The sequence below is a fragment of the Orcinus orca genome, chromosome X, assembly GCF_937001465.1.
Source record: "Orcinus orca chromosome X, mOrcOrc1.1, whole genome shotgun sequence".
Classification (NCBI taxonomy): domain Eukaryota; kingdom Metazoa; phylum Chordata; class Mammalia; order Artiodactyla; family Delphinidae; genus Orcinus; species Orcinus orca.
The window spans coordinates 41,856,016-41,873,953 of NC_064580.1; the positions used below are offsets into that span (position 1 = coordinate 41,856,016).

Consider the following 17,938-nt stretch of genomic DNA (forward strand, 5'->3'; position numbering starts at 1 on the left):
GAACCCTACAACATTGTAGCAAACATAAAATACTTACCTTAGTCCCTTTCCGAGGGAACCTATGGCCATTTATCTGGGTGACTATGGTCATTGGGGAAAAGGGAATATTTTAGGACTATTGGACACAGCTTTCTGAGTTGACATTAATACCCAGATATGCACAGCATCACCATGGCCCTCCTGTTAAGAGTGGGGGCTTACTGGGTACAGGTGTTACACTGAGTCCTCGCTTAAACCTGATTCACAGTGGCCCACTGCACATGCAGACCCATCCAGTGGTGATTTCCTCAGTCTTCTAGTGTATAATTGGAATTCATATACTTATCAGTTGGACCATTTACTACCTCTCTCCTCACCTGTAAAGTTTGTTAGCTGATAATTTATGTAACAGTATTCAGTGGTTACAGTGTAAAGAACTATGGAGATAACTTATTTTTACCCAAAAAATCACATACAGATATTACAATCACAGGATACCCATTTTTAAGATGCAAAACATATACTCAAAACCATACACTCAGACAACCACATGGAAAAGGAATAGGGAATATATAGACATATGTGAAAATGGGGTCATTTTAAGAAGAGAATTGTGTCACATATTAAAGACAAAGCTGAATGGGAAAATGGATTGGAAGACAGAATCTACTATGCACAAGATCATTTTATGGGTAGTTTCTGCAGACGACATTTAAAAAATTAAAAACTCAATAATCCTACCACCCAAACGATAATCTGGATAATCTGCTTAATAATTTGTTGTATTTCCTTCCGAGCTTTTTGTTCTGTGTCTACCTATACACACACACCTACAACAGATACAAATATAAAACAAATATATTTGTATACATATATATGTGCAAATAATTTTACTCAGCATAAAACTGCTACTTTTCTGCCATCCAGAGTCACTGATATAATGGTGCATTATCCATCCTTGATGTATTTTTTTATAATGTAAACTATGTGGTACATTGTTTTATGTTTTTTCACTTAGCCAATTACCATGAACATTTCCCCAAATCCTCAAACATGAAAAAATTTTTCATTAATGCATACTATTCTATCTTATTGATATGTCAGTTTTTAATCAATTGACTATTGGATATTCAATTTATTTTTTTCTATTTTAAATAGTATTATGTTAAGGTAGATAAGCTGAAAATTAAAGAACTTTTACTGACTAATAAAATGAGGCATAAATGTAACCATAAAATGATTACCCTTAAATATTAAGTTATAAGCACTGTTCCTAAGTGAGGTGTGTCAAAGCTTAATATATGCCTTTTCTGTAAGGGGTTTGCATTTCTGCACTGAAAGTGTTGATGAATATGTGTGAGATCTCCTGTTTGAGCTCCTTTGTTTCAGGGATCATGATGACTCATCCTCCGTCACACCACTTAAGGAAGCAATTTTTCTATTTTGTTTAAGAAGTAAACTGGGAGTTTGCCCTAGCTAGGATTAACAATTTTTGCTTTACATTTTTCTTTCAAAAATGTTATCCTCTACTCCACAGTGAACATATCTTAATTATTGAGTGCTTGTTTGCAACCTCTGCACCTTTCACACAAAATGTGTGGTATAGACTATGGAACATATTTCTCTCATAATTTCTAACACAGTTTTCTAAACTCATTAAATTCTTTGTTTTTCCTCAGCATAAATACTCTGATAGGTCAGCATAAATACTCTGATAGGCAAGGATATTTAAATTCTTTCTAAAGTCTTTTCCACATCAATATATTCACAGTTTTGCCACTTTTGAATTCTCTGGTATACAGTTCTCCACTTGTGTAAGAATTCTGCGTGAAAAATTGATCACATTTATTATATCCTTCTGGAATTATACTTTTGTGCCTTTTATTAAGTTAAATGAACATTAAATAATATATGAAGAGTTTTTGACATTTTTTGATATTTATAAGGTTACTCCCCAGGATGAATTGATATATAATATAATGAGGTGTAACTAGTGAAATTATCTCACAGTAAAGTATCTTAATAGGTTTTCTCTCCTGTATGACTTTTCTGATGTTTAATGAGTGTTGACTTCCCACTGAAGGCTTTGCCACATTCTCTGCATTCATAAGGTTTCTCTCCTGTATGAGTTCTGTGATGTACAATGAGAGTTGATTTCACACTGAAGGCTTTGCCACATTCACTACATTCATAGGGTTTTTCTCCTGTATGAATTCTCTGATGTTTAATGAGAGTTGATTTCCTACTGAATGCTTTCCTACAGTCACTGCATTCATAGGGTCTCTCTCCTGTATGAATTCTCTGATGTTTAGTCAGTGGTGACTTTTCACTGAAGGCTTTCCCACATTCGTTGCATTTATAGGGTTTTTCTCCTGTATGAGTTCTCTGATGTACAATAAGGGTTGACTTCTCACCAAATGCTTTCCCACATCTTCTGCATTCATAAGGTTTCTCTCCTGTATGAGTTCTCTGATGGACAGAGAGGTGTGATTTTCCACTGAAAGTCTTCCCACATATGCTGCATTCATAGGGTTTCTCTCCTGTATGAACTCTCTGATGAACAGAAAGGTGTGACTTTCCCCTGAAGCCTTTTCCGCATTTACTGCACTCATAAGGTTTCTCTTTTGTATGAGTTCCTTGATGTTTAATGGGGGTGGGCGTCTCATCAAAGGCTTTCCCATGTTTATTGCACTCAGGTTTCTCACCTGTATGAGTCCTTTGATGTGTAAGGCTGGACTTACCACATTTGATAGCTTCATAAAATGCTTGTCTAATGTGTGTTTTTTCATGTCTAATAAGGTGATATGAACTCTTAAAAGCTTTTGCACATTCACCACATACAAATGGTTTCTCTCCTGTATGAGTTCGCTGATGTTTAATCAGAGTTGACTTCTGGATAAATGTTTTCCCACATTCACTGCATTCATACGGCTTCTCCCCTGTATGAGTTCTCTGGTGTGCAATGAGGGTTGACTTTTGGCTGAAGGTTTTTGCACATTCACAGCATTCATAAGGTTTCTCTCCGGTGTGAGTTCTCTGATGTACAACAAGGTTTGCTTTCTGGATAAATACTTTTCCACATTCAGAACATTTATAGAATTTCTCCCCAGTTTGAATTCTTGGACTTTTATTAAGGGATTGCTTATGGTGGAAGGCTTTTCCATGTTCATTAAGCTCAAAGAATTTCTCTCCAGGTTGAGCTTTATCAAGATTAGAATGGAAGCATAATTTCCAATATGCCTTACATTCATCATCTTTCTTTCTTACATAGCTTCTACTTTGACTAAGAAAATTTAAATTATGTTTTGAACACTTTCCCCATGAATCATATTTAGGGAGTCTTTGTCTTATAGAAACAAAGTTTGTGCTTGGATAAATGATTTTTCTGTATGTTCTGAATTTTGGGCCACTTCCATCCTTCAGTGTTTCCTTATCAACGGATGCAGCTTGCCACAGAGGTTTGTCTTGGCTTTCCTTATGATTATATATTGGGTCACCAACTTGCCAGAATTCTAGGGAAAAAAATGCAATGAATCATCAAACTTGTAAATATTTCTACTATAATGTTATGGCATAAAATTCATTCATAAATGCCCTGCTGTGAACTCCTATTAATGGACCTGAGCTGATGTGGATGAAACCTCCCTATGCTCCACCACCACCACCTCCCTCAACTGTAAATACAAACAAATGCTGGCCCACATTTAACAGAAAATAATTTAATACCCAGTCAAGCTCAAAACCAAGAAAAGAAAGTTTTTAGGTGTCAAAACTGAAGTGAGAGTTTAAAGGGATGGGGTGAACAGAAACTGAAGGTTGAAGATTTGCAGGGGAATCCAGACCACAGGGCACAAATGTTCAGGAAACTAGAATATAATTTGCACTAAAAGTAGGAGCCACAAAGGGCATCCATGTGTGTTAAACAGGAACTAGAAAGATTCCCCACTGGTCAAGGAAACTGGAAAGAAGGATGTTATATATAAGAAATCAAAAGCCTGATATGATACTATATATAGAAATCCCTAAAGACTCCACACAAAAACTACTAGAACTGATAAATTCAGCATGGTAGCAGGATACAAGATTAACATCCAGAAATCAGTTACATTTCTTTACACTAACAGTGAAATATCAGAAAGGGAAAGTAAATAAACAACCCCTTTTAAAATCACATCAAAGGGGAAGGCGGAAGATGGCGGAAGAGTAAGACGCGGAGATCACCTTCCTCCCCACAGATACACCAGAAATACATCTACACGTGGAACAACTCCTACAGAACACCTACTGAAGGCTGGCAGAAGACCTCAGACCTCCCAAAAGGCAAGAAACTCCCCACGTACCTGGGTAGGGCAAAAGAAAAAAAGAAAAAACAGAGACAAAAGAATAGGGACGGCACCTGCACCAGTGGGAGGGAGCTGTGAAGGAGGAAAAGTTTCCACCCACTAGGAAGCCCCTTCGCGGGCGGAGACTGCGGGAGGCGGAGGGGGGAGCTTCGAAGCTGCGGAGGAGTGCACAGCAACGGGTGCGGAGGGCAAAGCGGGGAGATTCCCGCACAGAGGATCGGTGCCGACCGGCACTCACCAGCCCGAGAGGCTTGTCTGCTCACCCGCCGGGGGCGGGCGGGGCTGCGAGCTGAGGCTCCGAGGCTCGGGTTTCGGTTTCGGACGGAGCGCAGGGAGAGGACTGGGGTTGGCGGCTTGAACATAGCCTGAAGGGGTTAGTGCACCACAGCTAGCCGGGAGGGAGTCCGGGGAAAAGTCTGCACCTGCCGAAGAGGCAGGAGACTTTTCCTTCCCTCTTTGTTTCCTGGGGCGTGAGGAGAGGGGTTTAAGAACGCTGCTTAAAGGAACTCCAGAGACGGGAGTGAGCCGCGGCTAAAAGCGCGAACCCCAGAGACGGGCGCGAGCCGCAGCTAAAAGCGCGGACCCCAGAGACGGGCGTGAGCCGCGGCTGAAAGCGCAGACCCCAGAGACGGGCGCGAGCCGCGGCTGAAAGCGCGGAATCCAGAGACGCGCGCGAGCCGCGGCTGAAAGCGCGGACCCCAGAGGCGGGCGGGAGACGTTAAGGCTGCTGCTGCCGCCACCGAGGGGCCTGTGTGCGAGCACAGGTCACTCTCCACACCCCTCTTCCGCAGAGCCTGTGCAGCCCGCCACTGCCAGGTTCCCGGGATCCAGGGACAACTTCCCCGGGAGAACGCACAGCGCGCCTCAGGCTGGTGCAAAGTCACGCCGGCCTCTGCCACCGCAGGCCCGCCCCGCACTCCGTGCCCCTCCCTCCCCGCCGGCCTGAGTGCGCCAGAGCCCCCGAATCAGCGGCTCCTTTAACCCCATCCTGTCTGAGCAAAAAACAGACGCCCTCCAGCGACCTACACGCAGTGGCAGGGCCAAATCCAAAGCTGAGCCCTGGGAGCTGTGAGAACAAAGAAGAGAAAGGGAAATCTCTCCCAGCAGCCTCAGAAGCAGCGGATTAAAGCTCCACAATCAACTTGATATACCCTGCATCTGTGGAATACCTGAATAGACAACCAAACATCCCAAATTAAGGAAGTGGACTTTAGGAGCAAGATCTATGATTTTTTCCCTTTTCCTCTTTTTGTGAATGTGTATGTGTATGCTTCTGTGTGAGATCTTGTCTGTATAGTCTTGCTTCCACCATTTGTCCTAGGGTTCTATCCGTCCATGTTTTTTTTTTTTATTTTTTTTCTTAATAGTTAATTTTAATAACGTTATTATACTTTACCTTCGTTCTTTCTTTCTTTCTTTCTTTCTTTCTTTCTTTCCTTCCTTCCTTCCTTCCCTCCTTTAGACAACGAATCATCCCAAATTGAGGAGGTGGTCTCTGACAGCAAGATTTATTATTTTTCCCCATTTACCTCTTTTAGTGAGGGTGTATGTGTATGCTTCTGTGTAAGATTTTGTCTGTATAGCTTTGCTTACATTTGTCCTAAGGTTCTATCCATCCCTTTTTTTTTCTAAATAAGAATTTTTTAATTCAATAACTTTATTATACTTTATTTTATTTTTACTGTATCTTCTTTCTTTCTATCTTTTTTCCTTCTTTCCCTCCTTCCTTCCTTCCTCCCTCCCTCCCTCCTTTCTTTCCTTCTTGACTTCTTTCCTTCTTTGCTTCTTTCTTTCTTTCTTCCTTCCTTCCTACCCTCCTTTCCTTCCTTCTTTCCTCATACTTCTACTAATTCCCTCTACTTTTTCTCCCTTTTATCCTGAGCCGTGTGGATGAAAAGCTCTTGGTGCTCCAGCCAGGAGGCAGGGCTCTGCCTCTGAGGTAGGAGAGCCAACTTCAGGACACTGGTCAACAAGAGACCTCCCAGCTCCACATAATATCAAACGGCAAAAATCTCCCAGAGACCTCCATCTTAACACCAGCACCCAGCTTCACTCAACGACCAGCAAGCCACAGTGCTGGAAAACCTATGCCAAACAACTAGCAAAACAGGAATACAACCCCACCCATTAGCAGAGAGGCTGCCTAAAATCATAAGGCCACAGACACCCCAAAACACACCACCAGACGTGAACCTGCCCACTAGAGAGACAAGATCCAGCCTCATCCACCACAACACAGGCACTAGTCCCCTCCACCAGGAAGCCTACACAACCCACTGAACCAACCTTAGCCACTGGAGACAGACATCAAAAACAGGAGGAACTACGAACCTGCAGCCTGCAAAAAGGAGACCCCAAACACAGCAAGATAAGCAAAATGAGAAGACAGAAAAACACACTGCAGATGAAGGAGAAAGATAAAAACCCACCAGACCTAAGAAATGAAGAGGAAATAGGCAGTCTACCTGAAAAAGAATTCAGAATAATGATAGTAAGGTTGATCCGAAATCTTGGAGATAGAATGGACAATAGAATGGACAAAATGCAAGAATCAGTTAACAAGGACCTAGAAGAACTAAAGATGAAACAAGCAACGATGAACAACACAATAAATGAAATTAAAAGTACTCTAGATGGGATCAATAGCAGAATAACTGAGGCAGAAGAACGGATAAGTGACCTGGAAGATAAAATAGTGGAAATAACTACTGCAGAGCAGAATAAAGAAAAAAGAATGAAAAGAACTGAGGACAGTCTCAGAGACCTCTGGGACAACATTAAACGCACCAACATTCGAATTATGGGGGTTCCAGAAGAAGAAGAGAAAAATAAAGGGACTGAGAAAATATTTGAAGAGATTATAGTTGAAAACTTCCCTAATATGGGAAAGGAAATAGTTAATCAAGTCCAGGAAGCACAGAGACTCCCATACAGGATAAATACAAGGAGAAATACACCAAGACACATATTAATCAAACTGTCAAAAATTAAATACAAAGAAAGCATATTAAAAGCAGCAAGGGAAAAACAACAAATAACACATAAGGGAATCCCCATAAGGTTAACAGCTGATCTCTCAGCAGAAACCCTACAAGCCAGAAGGGAGTGGCAGGACATACTGAAAGTGATGAAGGAGAAAAACCTGCAGCCAAGACTACTCTACCCAGCAAGGATCTCATTCAGATTTGATGGAGAAATTAAAACCTTTACAGACAAGCAAAAGCTGAGAGAGTTCAGCACCACCAAACCAGCTTTACAACAAATGCTAAAGGATCTTCTCTAGGCACGAAACACAAGAGAAGGAAAAGACCTATAATAACGAACCCAAAACAATTTAGAAAATGGGAATAGGAACATACACATTGATAATTACCTTAAATGTAAATGGACTAAATGCTCCCACCAAAAGACACAGATTAGCTGAATGGATACAAAAACAAGACCCTTATATATGCTGTCTACAAGAGACCCACTTCAGACCTAAAGACACATACAGACTGAAAGTAAGGGGATGGAAAAAGATATTCCATGCAAATGGAAACCAAAAGAAAGCTGGAGTAGCAATTCTCATATCAGACAAAATAGACTTTAAAATAAGGACTATTAAAAGAGACAAAGAAGGACACTACATAATGATCAAGGGATCGATCCAAGAAGAAGATATAACAATTGTAAATATTTATGCACCCAACATAGGAGCACCTCAATACATAAGGCAAATACTAACAGCCATAAAAGGGGAAATCGACAGTAACACATTCATAGTAGGGGACTTAAACACCACACTTTCACCAATGGACAGATCATCCAAAATGAAAATAAATAAGGAAACACAAGCTTTAAATGATACATTAAACAAGATGGACTTAATTGATATTTATAGGACACTCCATCCAAAAACAACAGAATACACATTTTTCTCAAGTGCTCATGGAACATTCTCCAGGACAGATCATATCTTAGGTCACAAATCAAGCCTTGGTAAATTTAAGAAAATTGAAATTGTATCAAGTATCTTTTCTGACCACAACGCCATGAGACTAGATATCAATTACAGGAAAAGATCTGTAAAAAATACAAACACATGGAGGCTAAACAATACACTACTTAATAATGAAGTGATCACTGAAGAAATCAAAGAGGAAATCAAAAAATACCTAGAAACAAATGACAATGGAGACACAACGACCCAAAACCTGTGGGATGCAGCAAAAGCAGTTCTAAGGGGGAAGTTTATAGCAATACAAGCCCACCTGAGGAAGCAGGAAACATCTCGAATAAACAACCTAACCTTGCACCTCAAGCAATTAGAGAAAGAAGAACAAAAAAACCCCAAAGCTAGCAGAAGGAAAGAAATCATAAAAATCAGATCAGAAATAAATGAAAAAGAAATGAAGGAAACAATAGCAAAGATCAATAAAACTAAAAGCTGGTTCTTTGAGAAGATAAACAAAATAGATAAACCACTAGCCAGACTCATCAAGAAAAAAAGGGAGAAGACTCAAATCAATAGAATTAGAAATGAAAAAGGAGAGGTAACAACTGACACTGCAGAAATAAAAGAGATCATGAGAGATTACTACAAGCAACTCTATGCCAATAAAATGGACAATCTGGAAGAAATGGACAAATTCTTAGAAATGCACAACCTGCCAAGACTGAATCAGGAAGAAATAGAAAATATGAACAGACCAATCACAAGCACTGAAATTGAAACTGTGATTAAAAATCTTCCAACAAAGAAAAGCCCAGGACCAGATGGCTTCACAGGCAAATTCTATCAAACATTTAGAGAAGAGCTAACACCGATCCTTCTCAAACTCTTCCAAAATATAGCAGAGGGAAGAACACTCCCAAACTCCTTCTACGAGGCCACCATCACCTTGATACCAAAACCAGACAAGGATGTCACAAAGAAAGAAAACTACAGGCCAATATCACTGATGAACATAGATGCAAAAATCCTCAACAAAATACTAGCAAACAGAATCTAACAGCACATTAAAAGGATCATACACCATGATCAAGTGGGGTTTATTCCAGGAATGCAAGGATTCTTCAATATACGCAAATCTATCAATGTGATAAACCATATTAACAAATTGAAGGAGAAAAACCATATGATCATCTCAATAGATGCAGAGAAAGCTTTTGACAAAATTCAACACCCATTTATGATAAAAACCCTGCAGAAAGTAGGCATACAGGGAACTCTCCTCAACATAATAAAGGCCATATATGACAAGCCCACAGCAAACATCCTCCTCAATGGTGAAAAACTGAAAGCATTTCCACTAAGATCAGGAACAAGACAAGGTTGCCCACTCTCACCACTCTTATTCAACATAGTTTTGGAAGTTTTAGCCACAGCAATCAGAGAAGAAAAGGAAATAAAAGGAATCCAAATCGGAAAAGAAGAAGTAAAGCTGTCACTGTTTGCAGATGACATGATCCTATACATAGAGAACCCTAAAGATGCTACCAGAAAACTACTAGAGCTAATCAATGAATTTGGTAAAGTGGCAGGATACAAAATTAATGCACAGAAATCTCTGGCATTTCTATATACTAACGATGAAAAATCTGAAAGTGAAATCAAGAAAACACTCCCATTTACCATTGCAACAAAAAGAATAAAATATCTAGGAATAAACCTACCTAAGGAGACAAAAGACCTGTATGCAGAAAATTATAAGACACTGATGAAAGAAATTAAAGATGATACAAATAGATGGAGAGATATACCATGTTCTTGGCTTGGAAGAATCAACATTGTGAAAATGACTCTACTACCCAAAGCAATCTATAGATTCAATGCAATCCCTATCAAACTACCACTGGCATTTTTCACAGAACTAGAACAAAAAATTTTGCAATTTGTATGGAAACACAAAAGACCCCGAATAGCCAAAGCAATCTTGAGAACGAAAGAAGGAACTGGAGGAATCAGGCTCCCTGACTTCAGACTATACTACAAAGCTACAGTTATCAAGACGGTATGGTACTGGCACAGAAACAGAAAGATAGATCAGTGGAACAGGATAGAAAGCCCAGAGATAAACCCATGCACATATGGACACCTTATCTTTGATAAAGGTGGCAGGAATGTACAGTGGAGAAAGGACAGCCTCTTCAATAAGTGGTGCTGGGAAAACTGGACAGGTACATGTAAAAGTATGAGATTAGATCACTCCCTAACACCATACACAAAAATAAGCTCAAAATGGATTAAAGACCTAAATGTAAGGCCAGAAACTATCAAACTCTTAGAGGAAAACATAGGCAGAACACTCTATGACATAAATCACAGCAAGATCCTTTCTGACCCACCTCCTAGAGTAATGGAAATAAAAACAAAAATAAACAAATGGGACCTAATGAAACTTCAAAGCTTTTGCACAGCAAAGGAAACCATAAACAAGACCAAAAGACAACCCTCAGAATGGGAGAAAATATTTGCAAATGAAGCAACTGACAAAGGATTAATCTCCAAAATTTACAAGCAGCTCATGCAGCTCAATAACAAGAAAACAAACAACCCAATACAAAAATGGGCAGAAGACCTAAATAGACATTTCTCCAAAGAAGATATACAGACTGCCAACAAACACATGAAAGAATGCTCAACATCATTAATCATTAGAGAAATGCAAATCAAAACTACAATAAGATATCATCTCACACCAGTCAGAATGGCCATCATCAAAAAATCTAGAATCAATAAATGCTGGAGAGGGTGTGGAGAAAAGGGAACACTCTTGCACTGCTGGTGGGAATGTGAATTGGTTCAGCCACTATGGAGAACAGTATGGAGGTTCCTTAAAAAACTACAAATAGAACTACCATATGACGCAGCAATCCCACTACTGGGCATACACCCTGAGAAAACCAAAATTCAAAAAGAGTCATGTACCAAAATGTTCATTGCAGCTCTATTTACAATAGCCCGGAGATGGAAACAACCTAAGTGCCCATCATCGGATGAATGGATAAAGAAGATGTGGCACATATATACAATGGAATATTACTCAGCCATAAAAAGAAACGAAATTGACCTATTTGTAATGAGGTGGATAGACCTAGAGTCTGTCATACAGAGTGAAGTAAGTCAGAAAGAGAAAGACAAATACTGTATCCTAACACATATATATGGAATTTAAGAAAAAATGTCATGAAGAACCTAGGTGTAAGACAGGAATAAAGACACAGACCTACTGGAGAATGGACTTAAGGATATGGGGAGGGGGAAGGGTGAGCCGTGACAAAGCGAGAGAGAGGCATGGACATATATACACTAACAAACGTAAGGTAGATAGCTAGTGGGAAGCAGCCACATAGCACAGGTATATCAGCTCCGTGCTTTGTGACCGCCTGGAGGGGTGGGATAGGGAGGGTGGGAGGGAGGGAGACGCAAGAGGGAAGAGATATGGGAACATATGTATATGTATAACTGATTCACTTTGTTAAAAAGCAGAAACTAACACACCATTGTAAAGCAATTATACCCCAATAAAGATGTTAAAAAAAAAAAGCATGATATTGGCACAAAAACAGATATATGAATCAATGGAACAGAATAGAGAGCCCAGAAATAAACCCACACACCTACAGTCAATTAATATTTGACAAAGCAGGCAAGAATATACAGTGGAGAAAAGACAGTCTCTTCAGCAAGGTGTTTTGGCAAAGTTGGACAGCTGCATGTAAATCAATGAAGTTAGAACACACCCTCACACCACACACAAAAATAAACTCAAAATGGCTTGAAGACTTAAATATAAAACAGGACACCATAAAACTCCTAGAAGAGAACATTCTCTGACATAAATCCTACCAATGTTTTCTTAGGTCAGTCTACCAAGGCAATAGAAATGAAAGCAGAAATAAACAAATGGAACCTTATCAAACATTAGCTTTTGCACAGCAAAGGAAACCATAAACAAAATGAAAAGACAACCTATGAAATGGGAGAAAATATTTACAAGTGATGTGACCGACAAGGGCTTAATTTCCAAAATATACAAAGAGCTCATACAACTCAATAACAAAAAAACAAACGGCCTAATAAAAAAAATGGGCAGAAGACCTAAATAGACATTTCTCCAAATAAGACATACAGATGGCCAATAGGCACATGAAAAGATGCTCAACATCGCTAATTATTAGAGAAATGCAAATCAAAACTACAATGAGGTACCACCTCGCACCGGTCAGAATGGCCATCATTAAAAAGTCTACAAATAACAAAAGCTGCATTAGGATGTGGAAAAAAGGGAACCCTTCTATACTGTTGGTGGGAATGTAACTTGGTGCAGCCACTATGGAGAACAGTATGGAGGTTCCTCTAAAAACTAAAAATAGAGTTGCTATATGATCCAGCAATCCCACTCCTGGGCATATATCTGGACAAAACTATAATTCAAAAAGATATATGCACGCCTATGTTCATAGCAGCACTATTAATAATAGCTAAGATATGGAAGCAACCTAAATGTCCATTGACAGATGAATGGATAAAGAAGATGTTGCATACACACACACACACACACACACACACACACACACACACACTGAAATATTACTCAGCCATAAAAAGAATGAAATAATGCCATTTGAAGCAACATGGATGGACCTAGAGATTATCATACTAAGTGAAGTCAGAAAGAGAAAGACAAATGCCATATGATATCACTTATATGTGGAATCTAAAATATGACACAAATGAACCTATCTATGAAACAGAAACAGACTCACAGACATAGAGAACAGACTTGTGGTCTGTTCCAGGGTCTCTGTGCCAAGGTGGAAGGGGCACGGGGGAGGGATGGATTGGGAGTTTGGGACTAGCAGATGCAAACTATTATGTATAGAATGGCTAAACAACAAGGTCCTACTGTATATCACAGGGAACTATATTCAATATCCTGTCATAAACCATAATGGAAAAGAATATATATGTATAACTGAGTTACTTTGCTGTACAGAAGAAATTAAACACAACATTGTAAATCACCTATACTTTAATAAAATTTAAAAAAATCAAAAGCCTAGTTCTATAACTCAATCCAAATGATTATAAGTGTAGTACAGAGCCCATAAGCTGAAAAATTAAACTAAAAATTGGTCCTGTATTAGTAGGTTCCTAGTAGTGGCAAGCTTTCCAAAAGATATATTATGTTTTTATAGCTTAAGAATCACAGGATATCTATGGAATACCAATTTTCACTGAAGAGTTCACAGTAAAAAATTAACAACTTCACAAGGAAATGACCCGTCATGAAAGAGAATCAGCAGATACATTTAAAGATACTCACATTCCTAGAACTGTAGCTAGTAGAACCATGTGAACTTCAAAATAAATATATTTCAACTATTCAAAGAAATAAGGTAAGAACTAGACTATGGGGGAAAAAACTAGGAAAATTATATACAGGCATTATTTTAAAAACTCTAAATAAAGAGGTTGAACAGTAGATAGAAGTTGAACTTCTAACTACTACTTCTATCTAGTCACAGATAAAGACAGATTTAACAAATTAGATGACAGATCTTGAGAAATCACCCAAAATGCAGCATGAAGAGCTAACAATGGAAATATGGTAAGAGAAATAGAGAAATGATAAGTTCCAAAATAGGTTTAATACCAAATCCAAATGGAAGACTAGAGAAAAAGGGAGAGGGGGCAATATGTCAAGAAACGGGTTAACAGAGCAACCCTGAGACTGCTATACTTAGACAGGGAAGCTTGCAAGGTTGGCCCTTGGCTGCCATCTGGGAATCTGGAGTTCAGGAATGTCCCCACCACTGCCTAACGGATATGGCTGCTTGTACAAACAATGTGATTTAAGCAGAACATTTCCTTTCCTTCTGGGGGTCTGGAATTTTGGTATGTGCTAGGCAGTCTGTGATGTGAGGACGCTGACCGAGTCTCTAATGGGCTTCCCTGGGCATAAACATCACACACATGTTGCTGCACTTTCACTGCTGGGAGAAGTGTGCCCTGTGTGACCCTAGGTGGGAGGGAGAGAGCATAAGGAACCCTGTACATGGAGTCCTCCAGATTCTGCTAATGTCTTTTTCCCTTATGCTCTAGTTGTATATCCATACTATATCACTGTAATAAATTTTAGCTGTAAATACAACTGGATGCCAAGTCCCGGGAGTCCCTCTCGAGAATCTCTGAATGTGGTAGTGGTCTTGGGGGACCCCCAATCTAGGCAATATTTGAAGAAACAATGACTGGCAGTTTTCTGGTATGGAAGAAAGGCATGTATCCTACTCTTAAATGTCCAGAGTCCTGAGTGTGGTAAATAAAAGCAAATCTGTACCTAGACACAGTTCTGTGTAACTGTAAGACTTTAAGAAAGTACGTATTGAAAGCTACCATGAAGAAATTTTAAAAATCACCTATAAAGAAACAATTAGGTCAGCAATAGATTTCATCAGATAAAAAAGAAGCCAAAAGATTACATATTTTCAAAGTCCTAAGAGAAGATGTCACCTTAGAACTCTATCCCCAGATAAATTATTGCAATGAAAGATGACAAAATACAGATGTTTTTGGACAAGAAAAGACAGAGAATCTGCCACAAACAAAGACTGCTAAGAATAATGCTTAATATTGAATTATTCAGGAGGAAAATGACCAAAGGGGAAAAAGGCAGGGGGGAAGGTAAAGAAAATCCAGCAAAGGCAGGAAAAAAGAGGTAAAGGAAAAGCAGGATATCTAGAAAATACAATAAAATAAGAAATACAAATAAAATAGTAGCACAATAAATAAGTATTAATCCCATTAATTATAGGCCAACCATATTAAATTGTACTTTTAAAAATCAGCTATAAGTTTTCAAAAGACAATTAGAGCAAAAAGAAAGAAATGTTGAAAATAAAATCATAGAAATATACTTGGCACTTAACCAAAGGAAAATTGGTAAAACAATGCTTATGTTATACAAAACAGAATGACCTGGATGCCAAAAGCAAGTAAGGACAGAATATGACAATATTATAAAGCAATTTCACTTACATAGATGCAAAACTCTTAAATATACAAGGCAAATTGATTCTATTTATGACAGAAAAAAGGTTATACATCTAGTAATGTTGAAAATGTATATACCCTACTATGTATTCCACTTATAGTTATACCAGAGAGAAATTCTGCAAATATGTACATGTACAAGAATGGCAACAAGATATTAGAAACAACCAAATGTCCAGCAATAGAGGCTTGGATTGATGGACTGTGATACTCAGATGTTGGAATGCTATGCAGGAGTGAAAAATGAATGAACTAAATCTAACATATCAGCATAGCTAAACTCAAAGGGTAACACTGAATACTGAAAGAAAGCTGTAGAAAGACCCCTATGGTTCTAGAGCACTAATCTGGTAAATTTACAAAAAACAATGCTATATTGATTACAGATGCAAATTTATATAGTAAAAGTTTAAAAACATGGGTTAGAAAGATAACGCACCAAATTCATGATATTGTTTGCCTGGGGTGGGAATGAAGGGAGCAGGATTCAGGAGAGGAAAAGGGAGGCTTCACCTTTAACTGTAAACCTCTATTTCTTTTATAAACACAAAACCACCGCCACCAAATGACAAAATCTTAGCACTTGCTAATTCTGGGAGGTAACTACAAGGGTATTTGTTATGACTATGATTTTCTATACTTTTCTGCAGTTTTAAGAGAAATGCCTTAAGGCAGGGCTTCTGGAACAGTGGAGTGAGGACCTTAGTAAATCCTCTTCCCCATAAAAGCAATGAAAATACTGGCAAAATTATCAAAATCTGTCATTTCAGGACTTTGGAAATTAACCAAAGGCACACAACAGATTAAAAATCATTTATTCAAGAAGAACCAGTGAACCTCACTAAGAGCAGCCAAGTGTGTGGTTTTCCACTTGGTGCTACTTTCCCCCACCCCCACCTCCACCCCAAACCCCTGGCTCCTCAGCTCTGTGGTCCGGAAGCAGTGAAAACTGGCATTGTTACAGCAACTGAAGGGAGTTCCACCAAAAGCCTCATCTCCGGAGTGCTGTCATTACTTGACCTAACTTGGAGCTCAGCTCCAAGAAAGAAGGGACAGTATATGGTAACACCAATCCCCATGAAGAAATAAACAGCACCAGTAAAGGTAATGTGCAGCAAAGTGTTAACATGTCAGGCCTGGCTCCTGCCTGAAGTTTGGGAATGCAGATTGTGGAATGTTCCCTATGATGATAAGATGATTTTTTGCCTGCCTGGGGCACTGAACACCTGATTTTCTTCTGGGTGACTAGATGCCTGGCGGTGCCTATTTTTAGTGGGTCAATTTGGAATCTCCCACAGACAAAGTGAAAAGGGCTTTCTATAAAGCCTTACTTGCCGCTTGGACTTGAATTGCAGCTGTCTAGCCCTGTAGCATCTTGGCTTTGCACGAGAAAGGAGCAACTATCCCTGCGGGGATTTGTCTCCTCTACCAAGTGCCCAGCAATGCTGGTGAAAATGAACCCCTATTAGGACACATGAAGAAATGTCAGCAAGCATTGAAATAAAGGGGAAAAAATCTTACAAGCTTACAGATAGAAAAAAAATGATACCAAGTATCAATAATCAGAATAGGCTTCAGAGTTCTCAAAAGGAAAATTACAATCAGAAGACAATGGAACAATGCCTTCAAAAGTCTAAGGGAAAGAAATGTCCATCCTAGAACTCTACCCCAACCAAGCTCAACTCTCCATCTTGGATGAGGATTCAACACTTTCAGATATTCAAAAATCTCAAAAAATTTACCTCCCATGGACCTACATTCTTTCTTAGGAAAGTACTGGAAGAATGTGCTCCAGTGAAATGTGGAAAAAGGCATGGCATAAAGCAAACGAAGGAATCCAACAATGCAGAAAGTGGAGGGAATTCCCAGAATGATGGTGAAGAGATGTCAGGATGGTAGCTGAGCAAACAGGAATGAGGATAATCCACCCAGAAGGAAGTGGTCAGAGGCCTCCAGAGAAACTCAGGGGTATGACATTGATGGGACACTTGAAGCTCTGAAAGCATTCAGAATCACTCTAGACAACTGGTCATTTTTAAGTTAAACTGGTGATAAGTACATAGCGAAAGAAGCAAATGAAAGAAACAAGACAATTTTTAACCAAAGGAAACTAAAAGTTATGCAGAAAAGGTAAATTAATCATAGATGACTACATGGCTAAGCTGTCTATAGTGTTTATATGGTCATTATATTATAAACAGTAGTACTGATGTAAACCAAATTTATGGTATAATCATATTGGGAACATGGGAGAACAAGAAGTTTTTGTGTTCCAAAGAAGACATAGAGATGGCCAACAGGCACGTGAAAAGATATTCAACATCACTAATCATCAGGGAAATGCAAATCAAAATCACAATGAGATACCACCTCACACCTGTCAGAATGGCTACCATCAGAAAGAACACAAATAACAAATGTTGGTGAGGATGTGGAGAAAAGGGGACCCTTGTACACTGTTGGCGGGAATGCAAACTGGTGCAGCCACTATGGAAGACACTATGGAGGTTCCTCAAAAAGTCAAAAATAGAAACTACCATATGATCCAGTAATTCCACTCCTGGGTATACATCTG

At 39.1% G+C, this 17,938-nt stretch overlaps 1 protein-coding gene across 1 annotated transcript in view; it reads right to left on the reverse strand.

Moving 5' to 3' along the window:
- Positions 1-1,849: 1,849 nt before the first annotated feature.
- Positions 1,850-17,938, reverse strand: part of ZNF674 (zinc finger protein 674) — a 36,281-nt gene continuing 20,192 nt past the window's right edge. Inside the window, exon 4 of the mRNA XM_049704874.1 lies at positions 1,850-3,491. Coding sequence (XP_049560831.1) covers positions 1,999-3,491 — 1,493 coding nt within the window. The 3' untranslated portion in view covers positions 1,850-1,998. The remainder of the gene's footprint in view (positions 3,492-17,938) is intronic.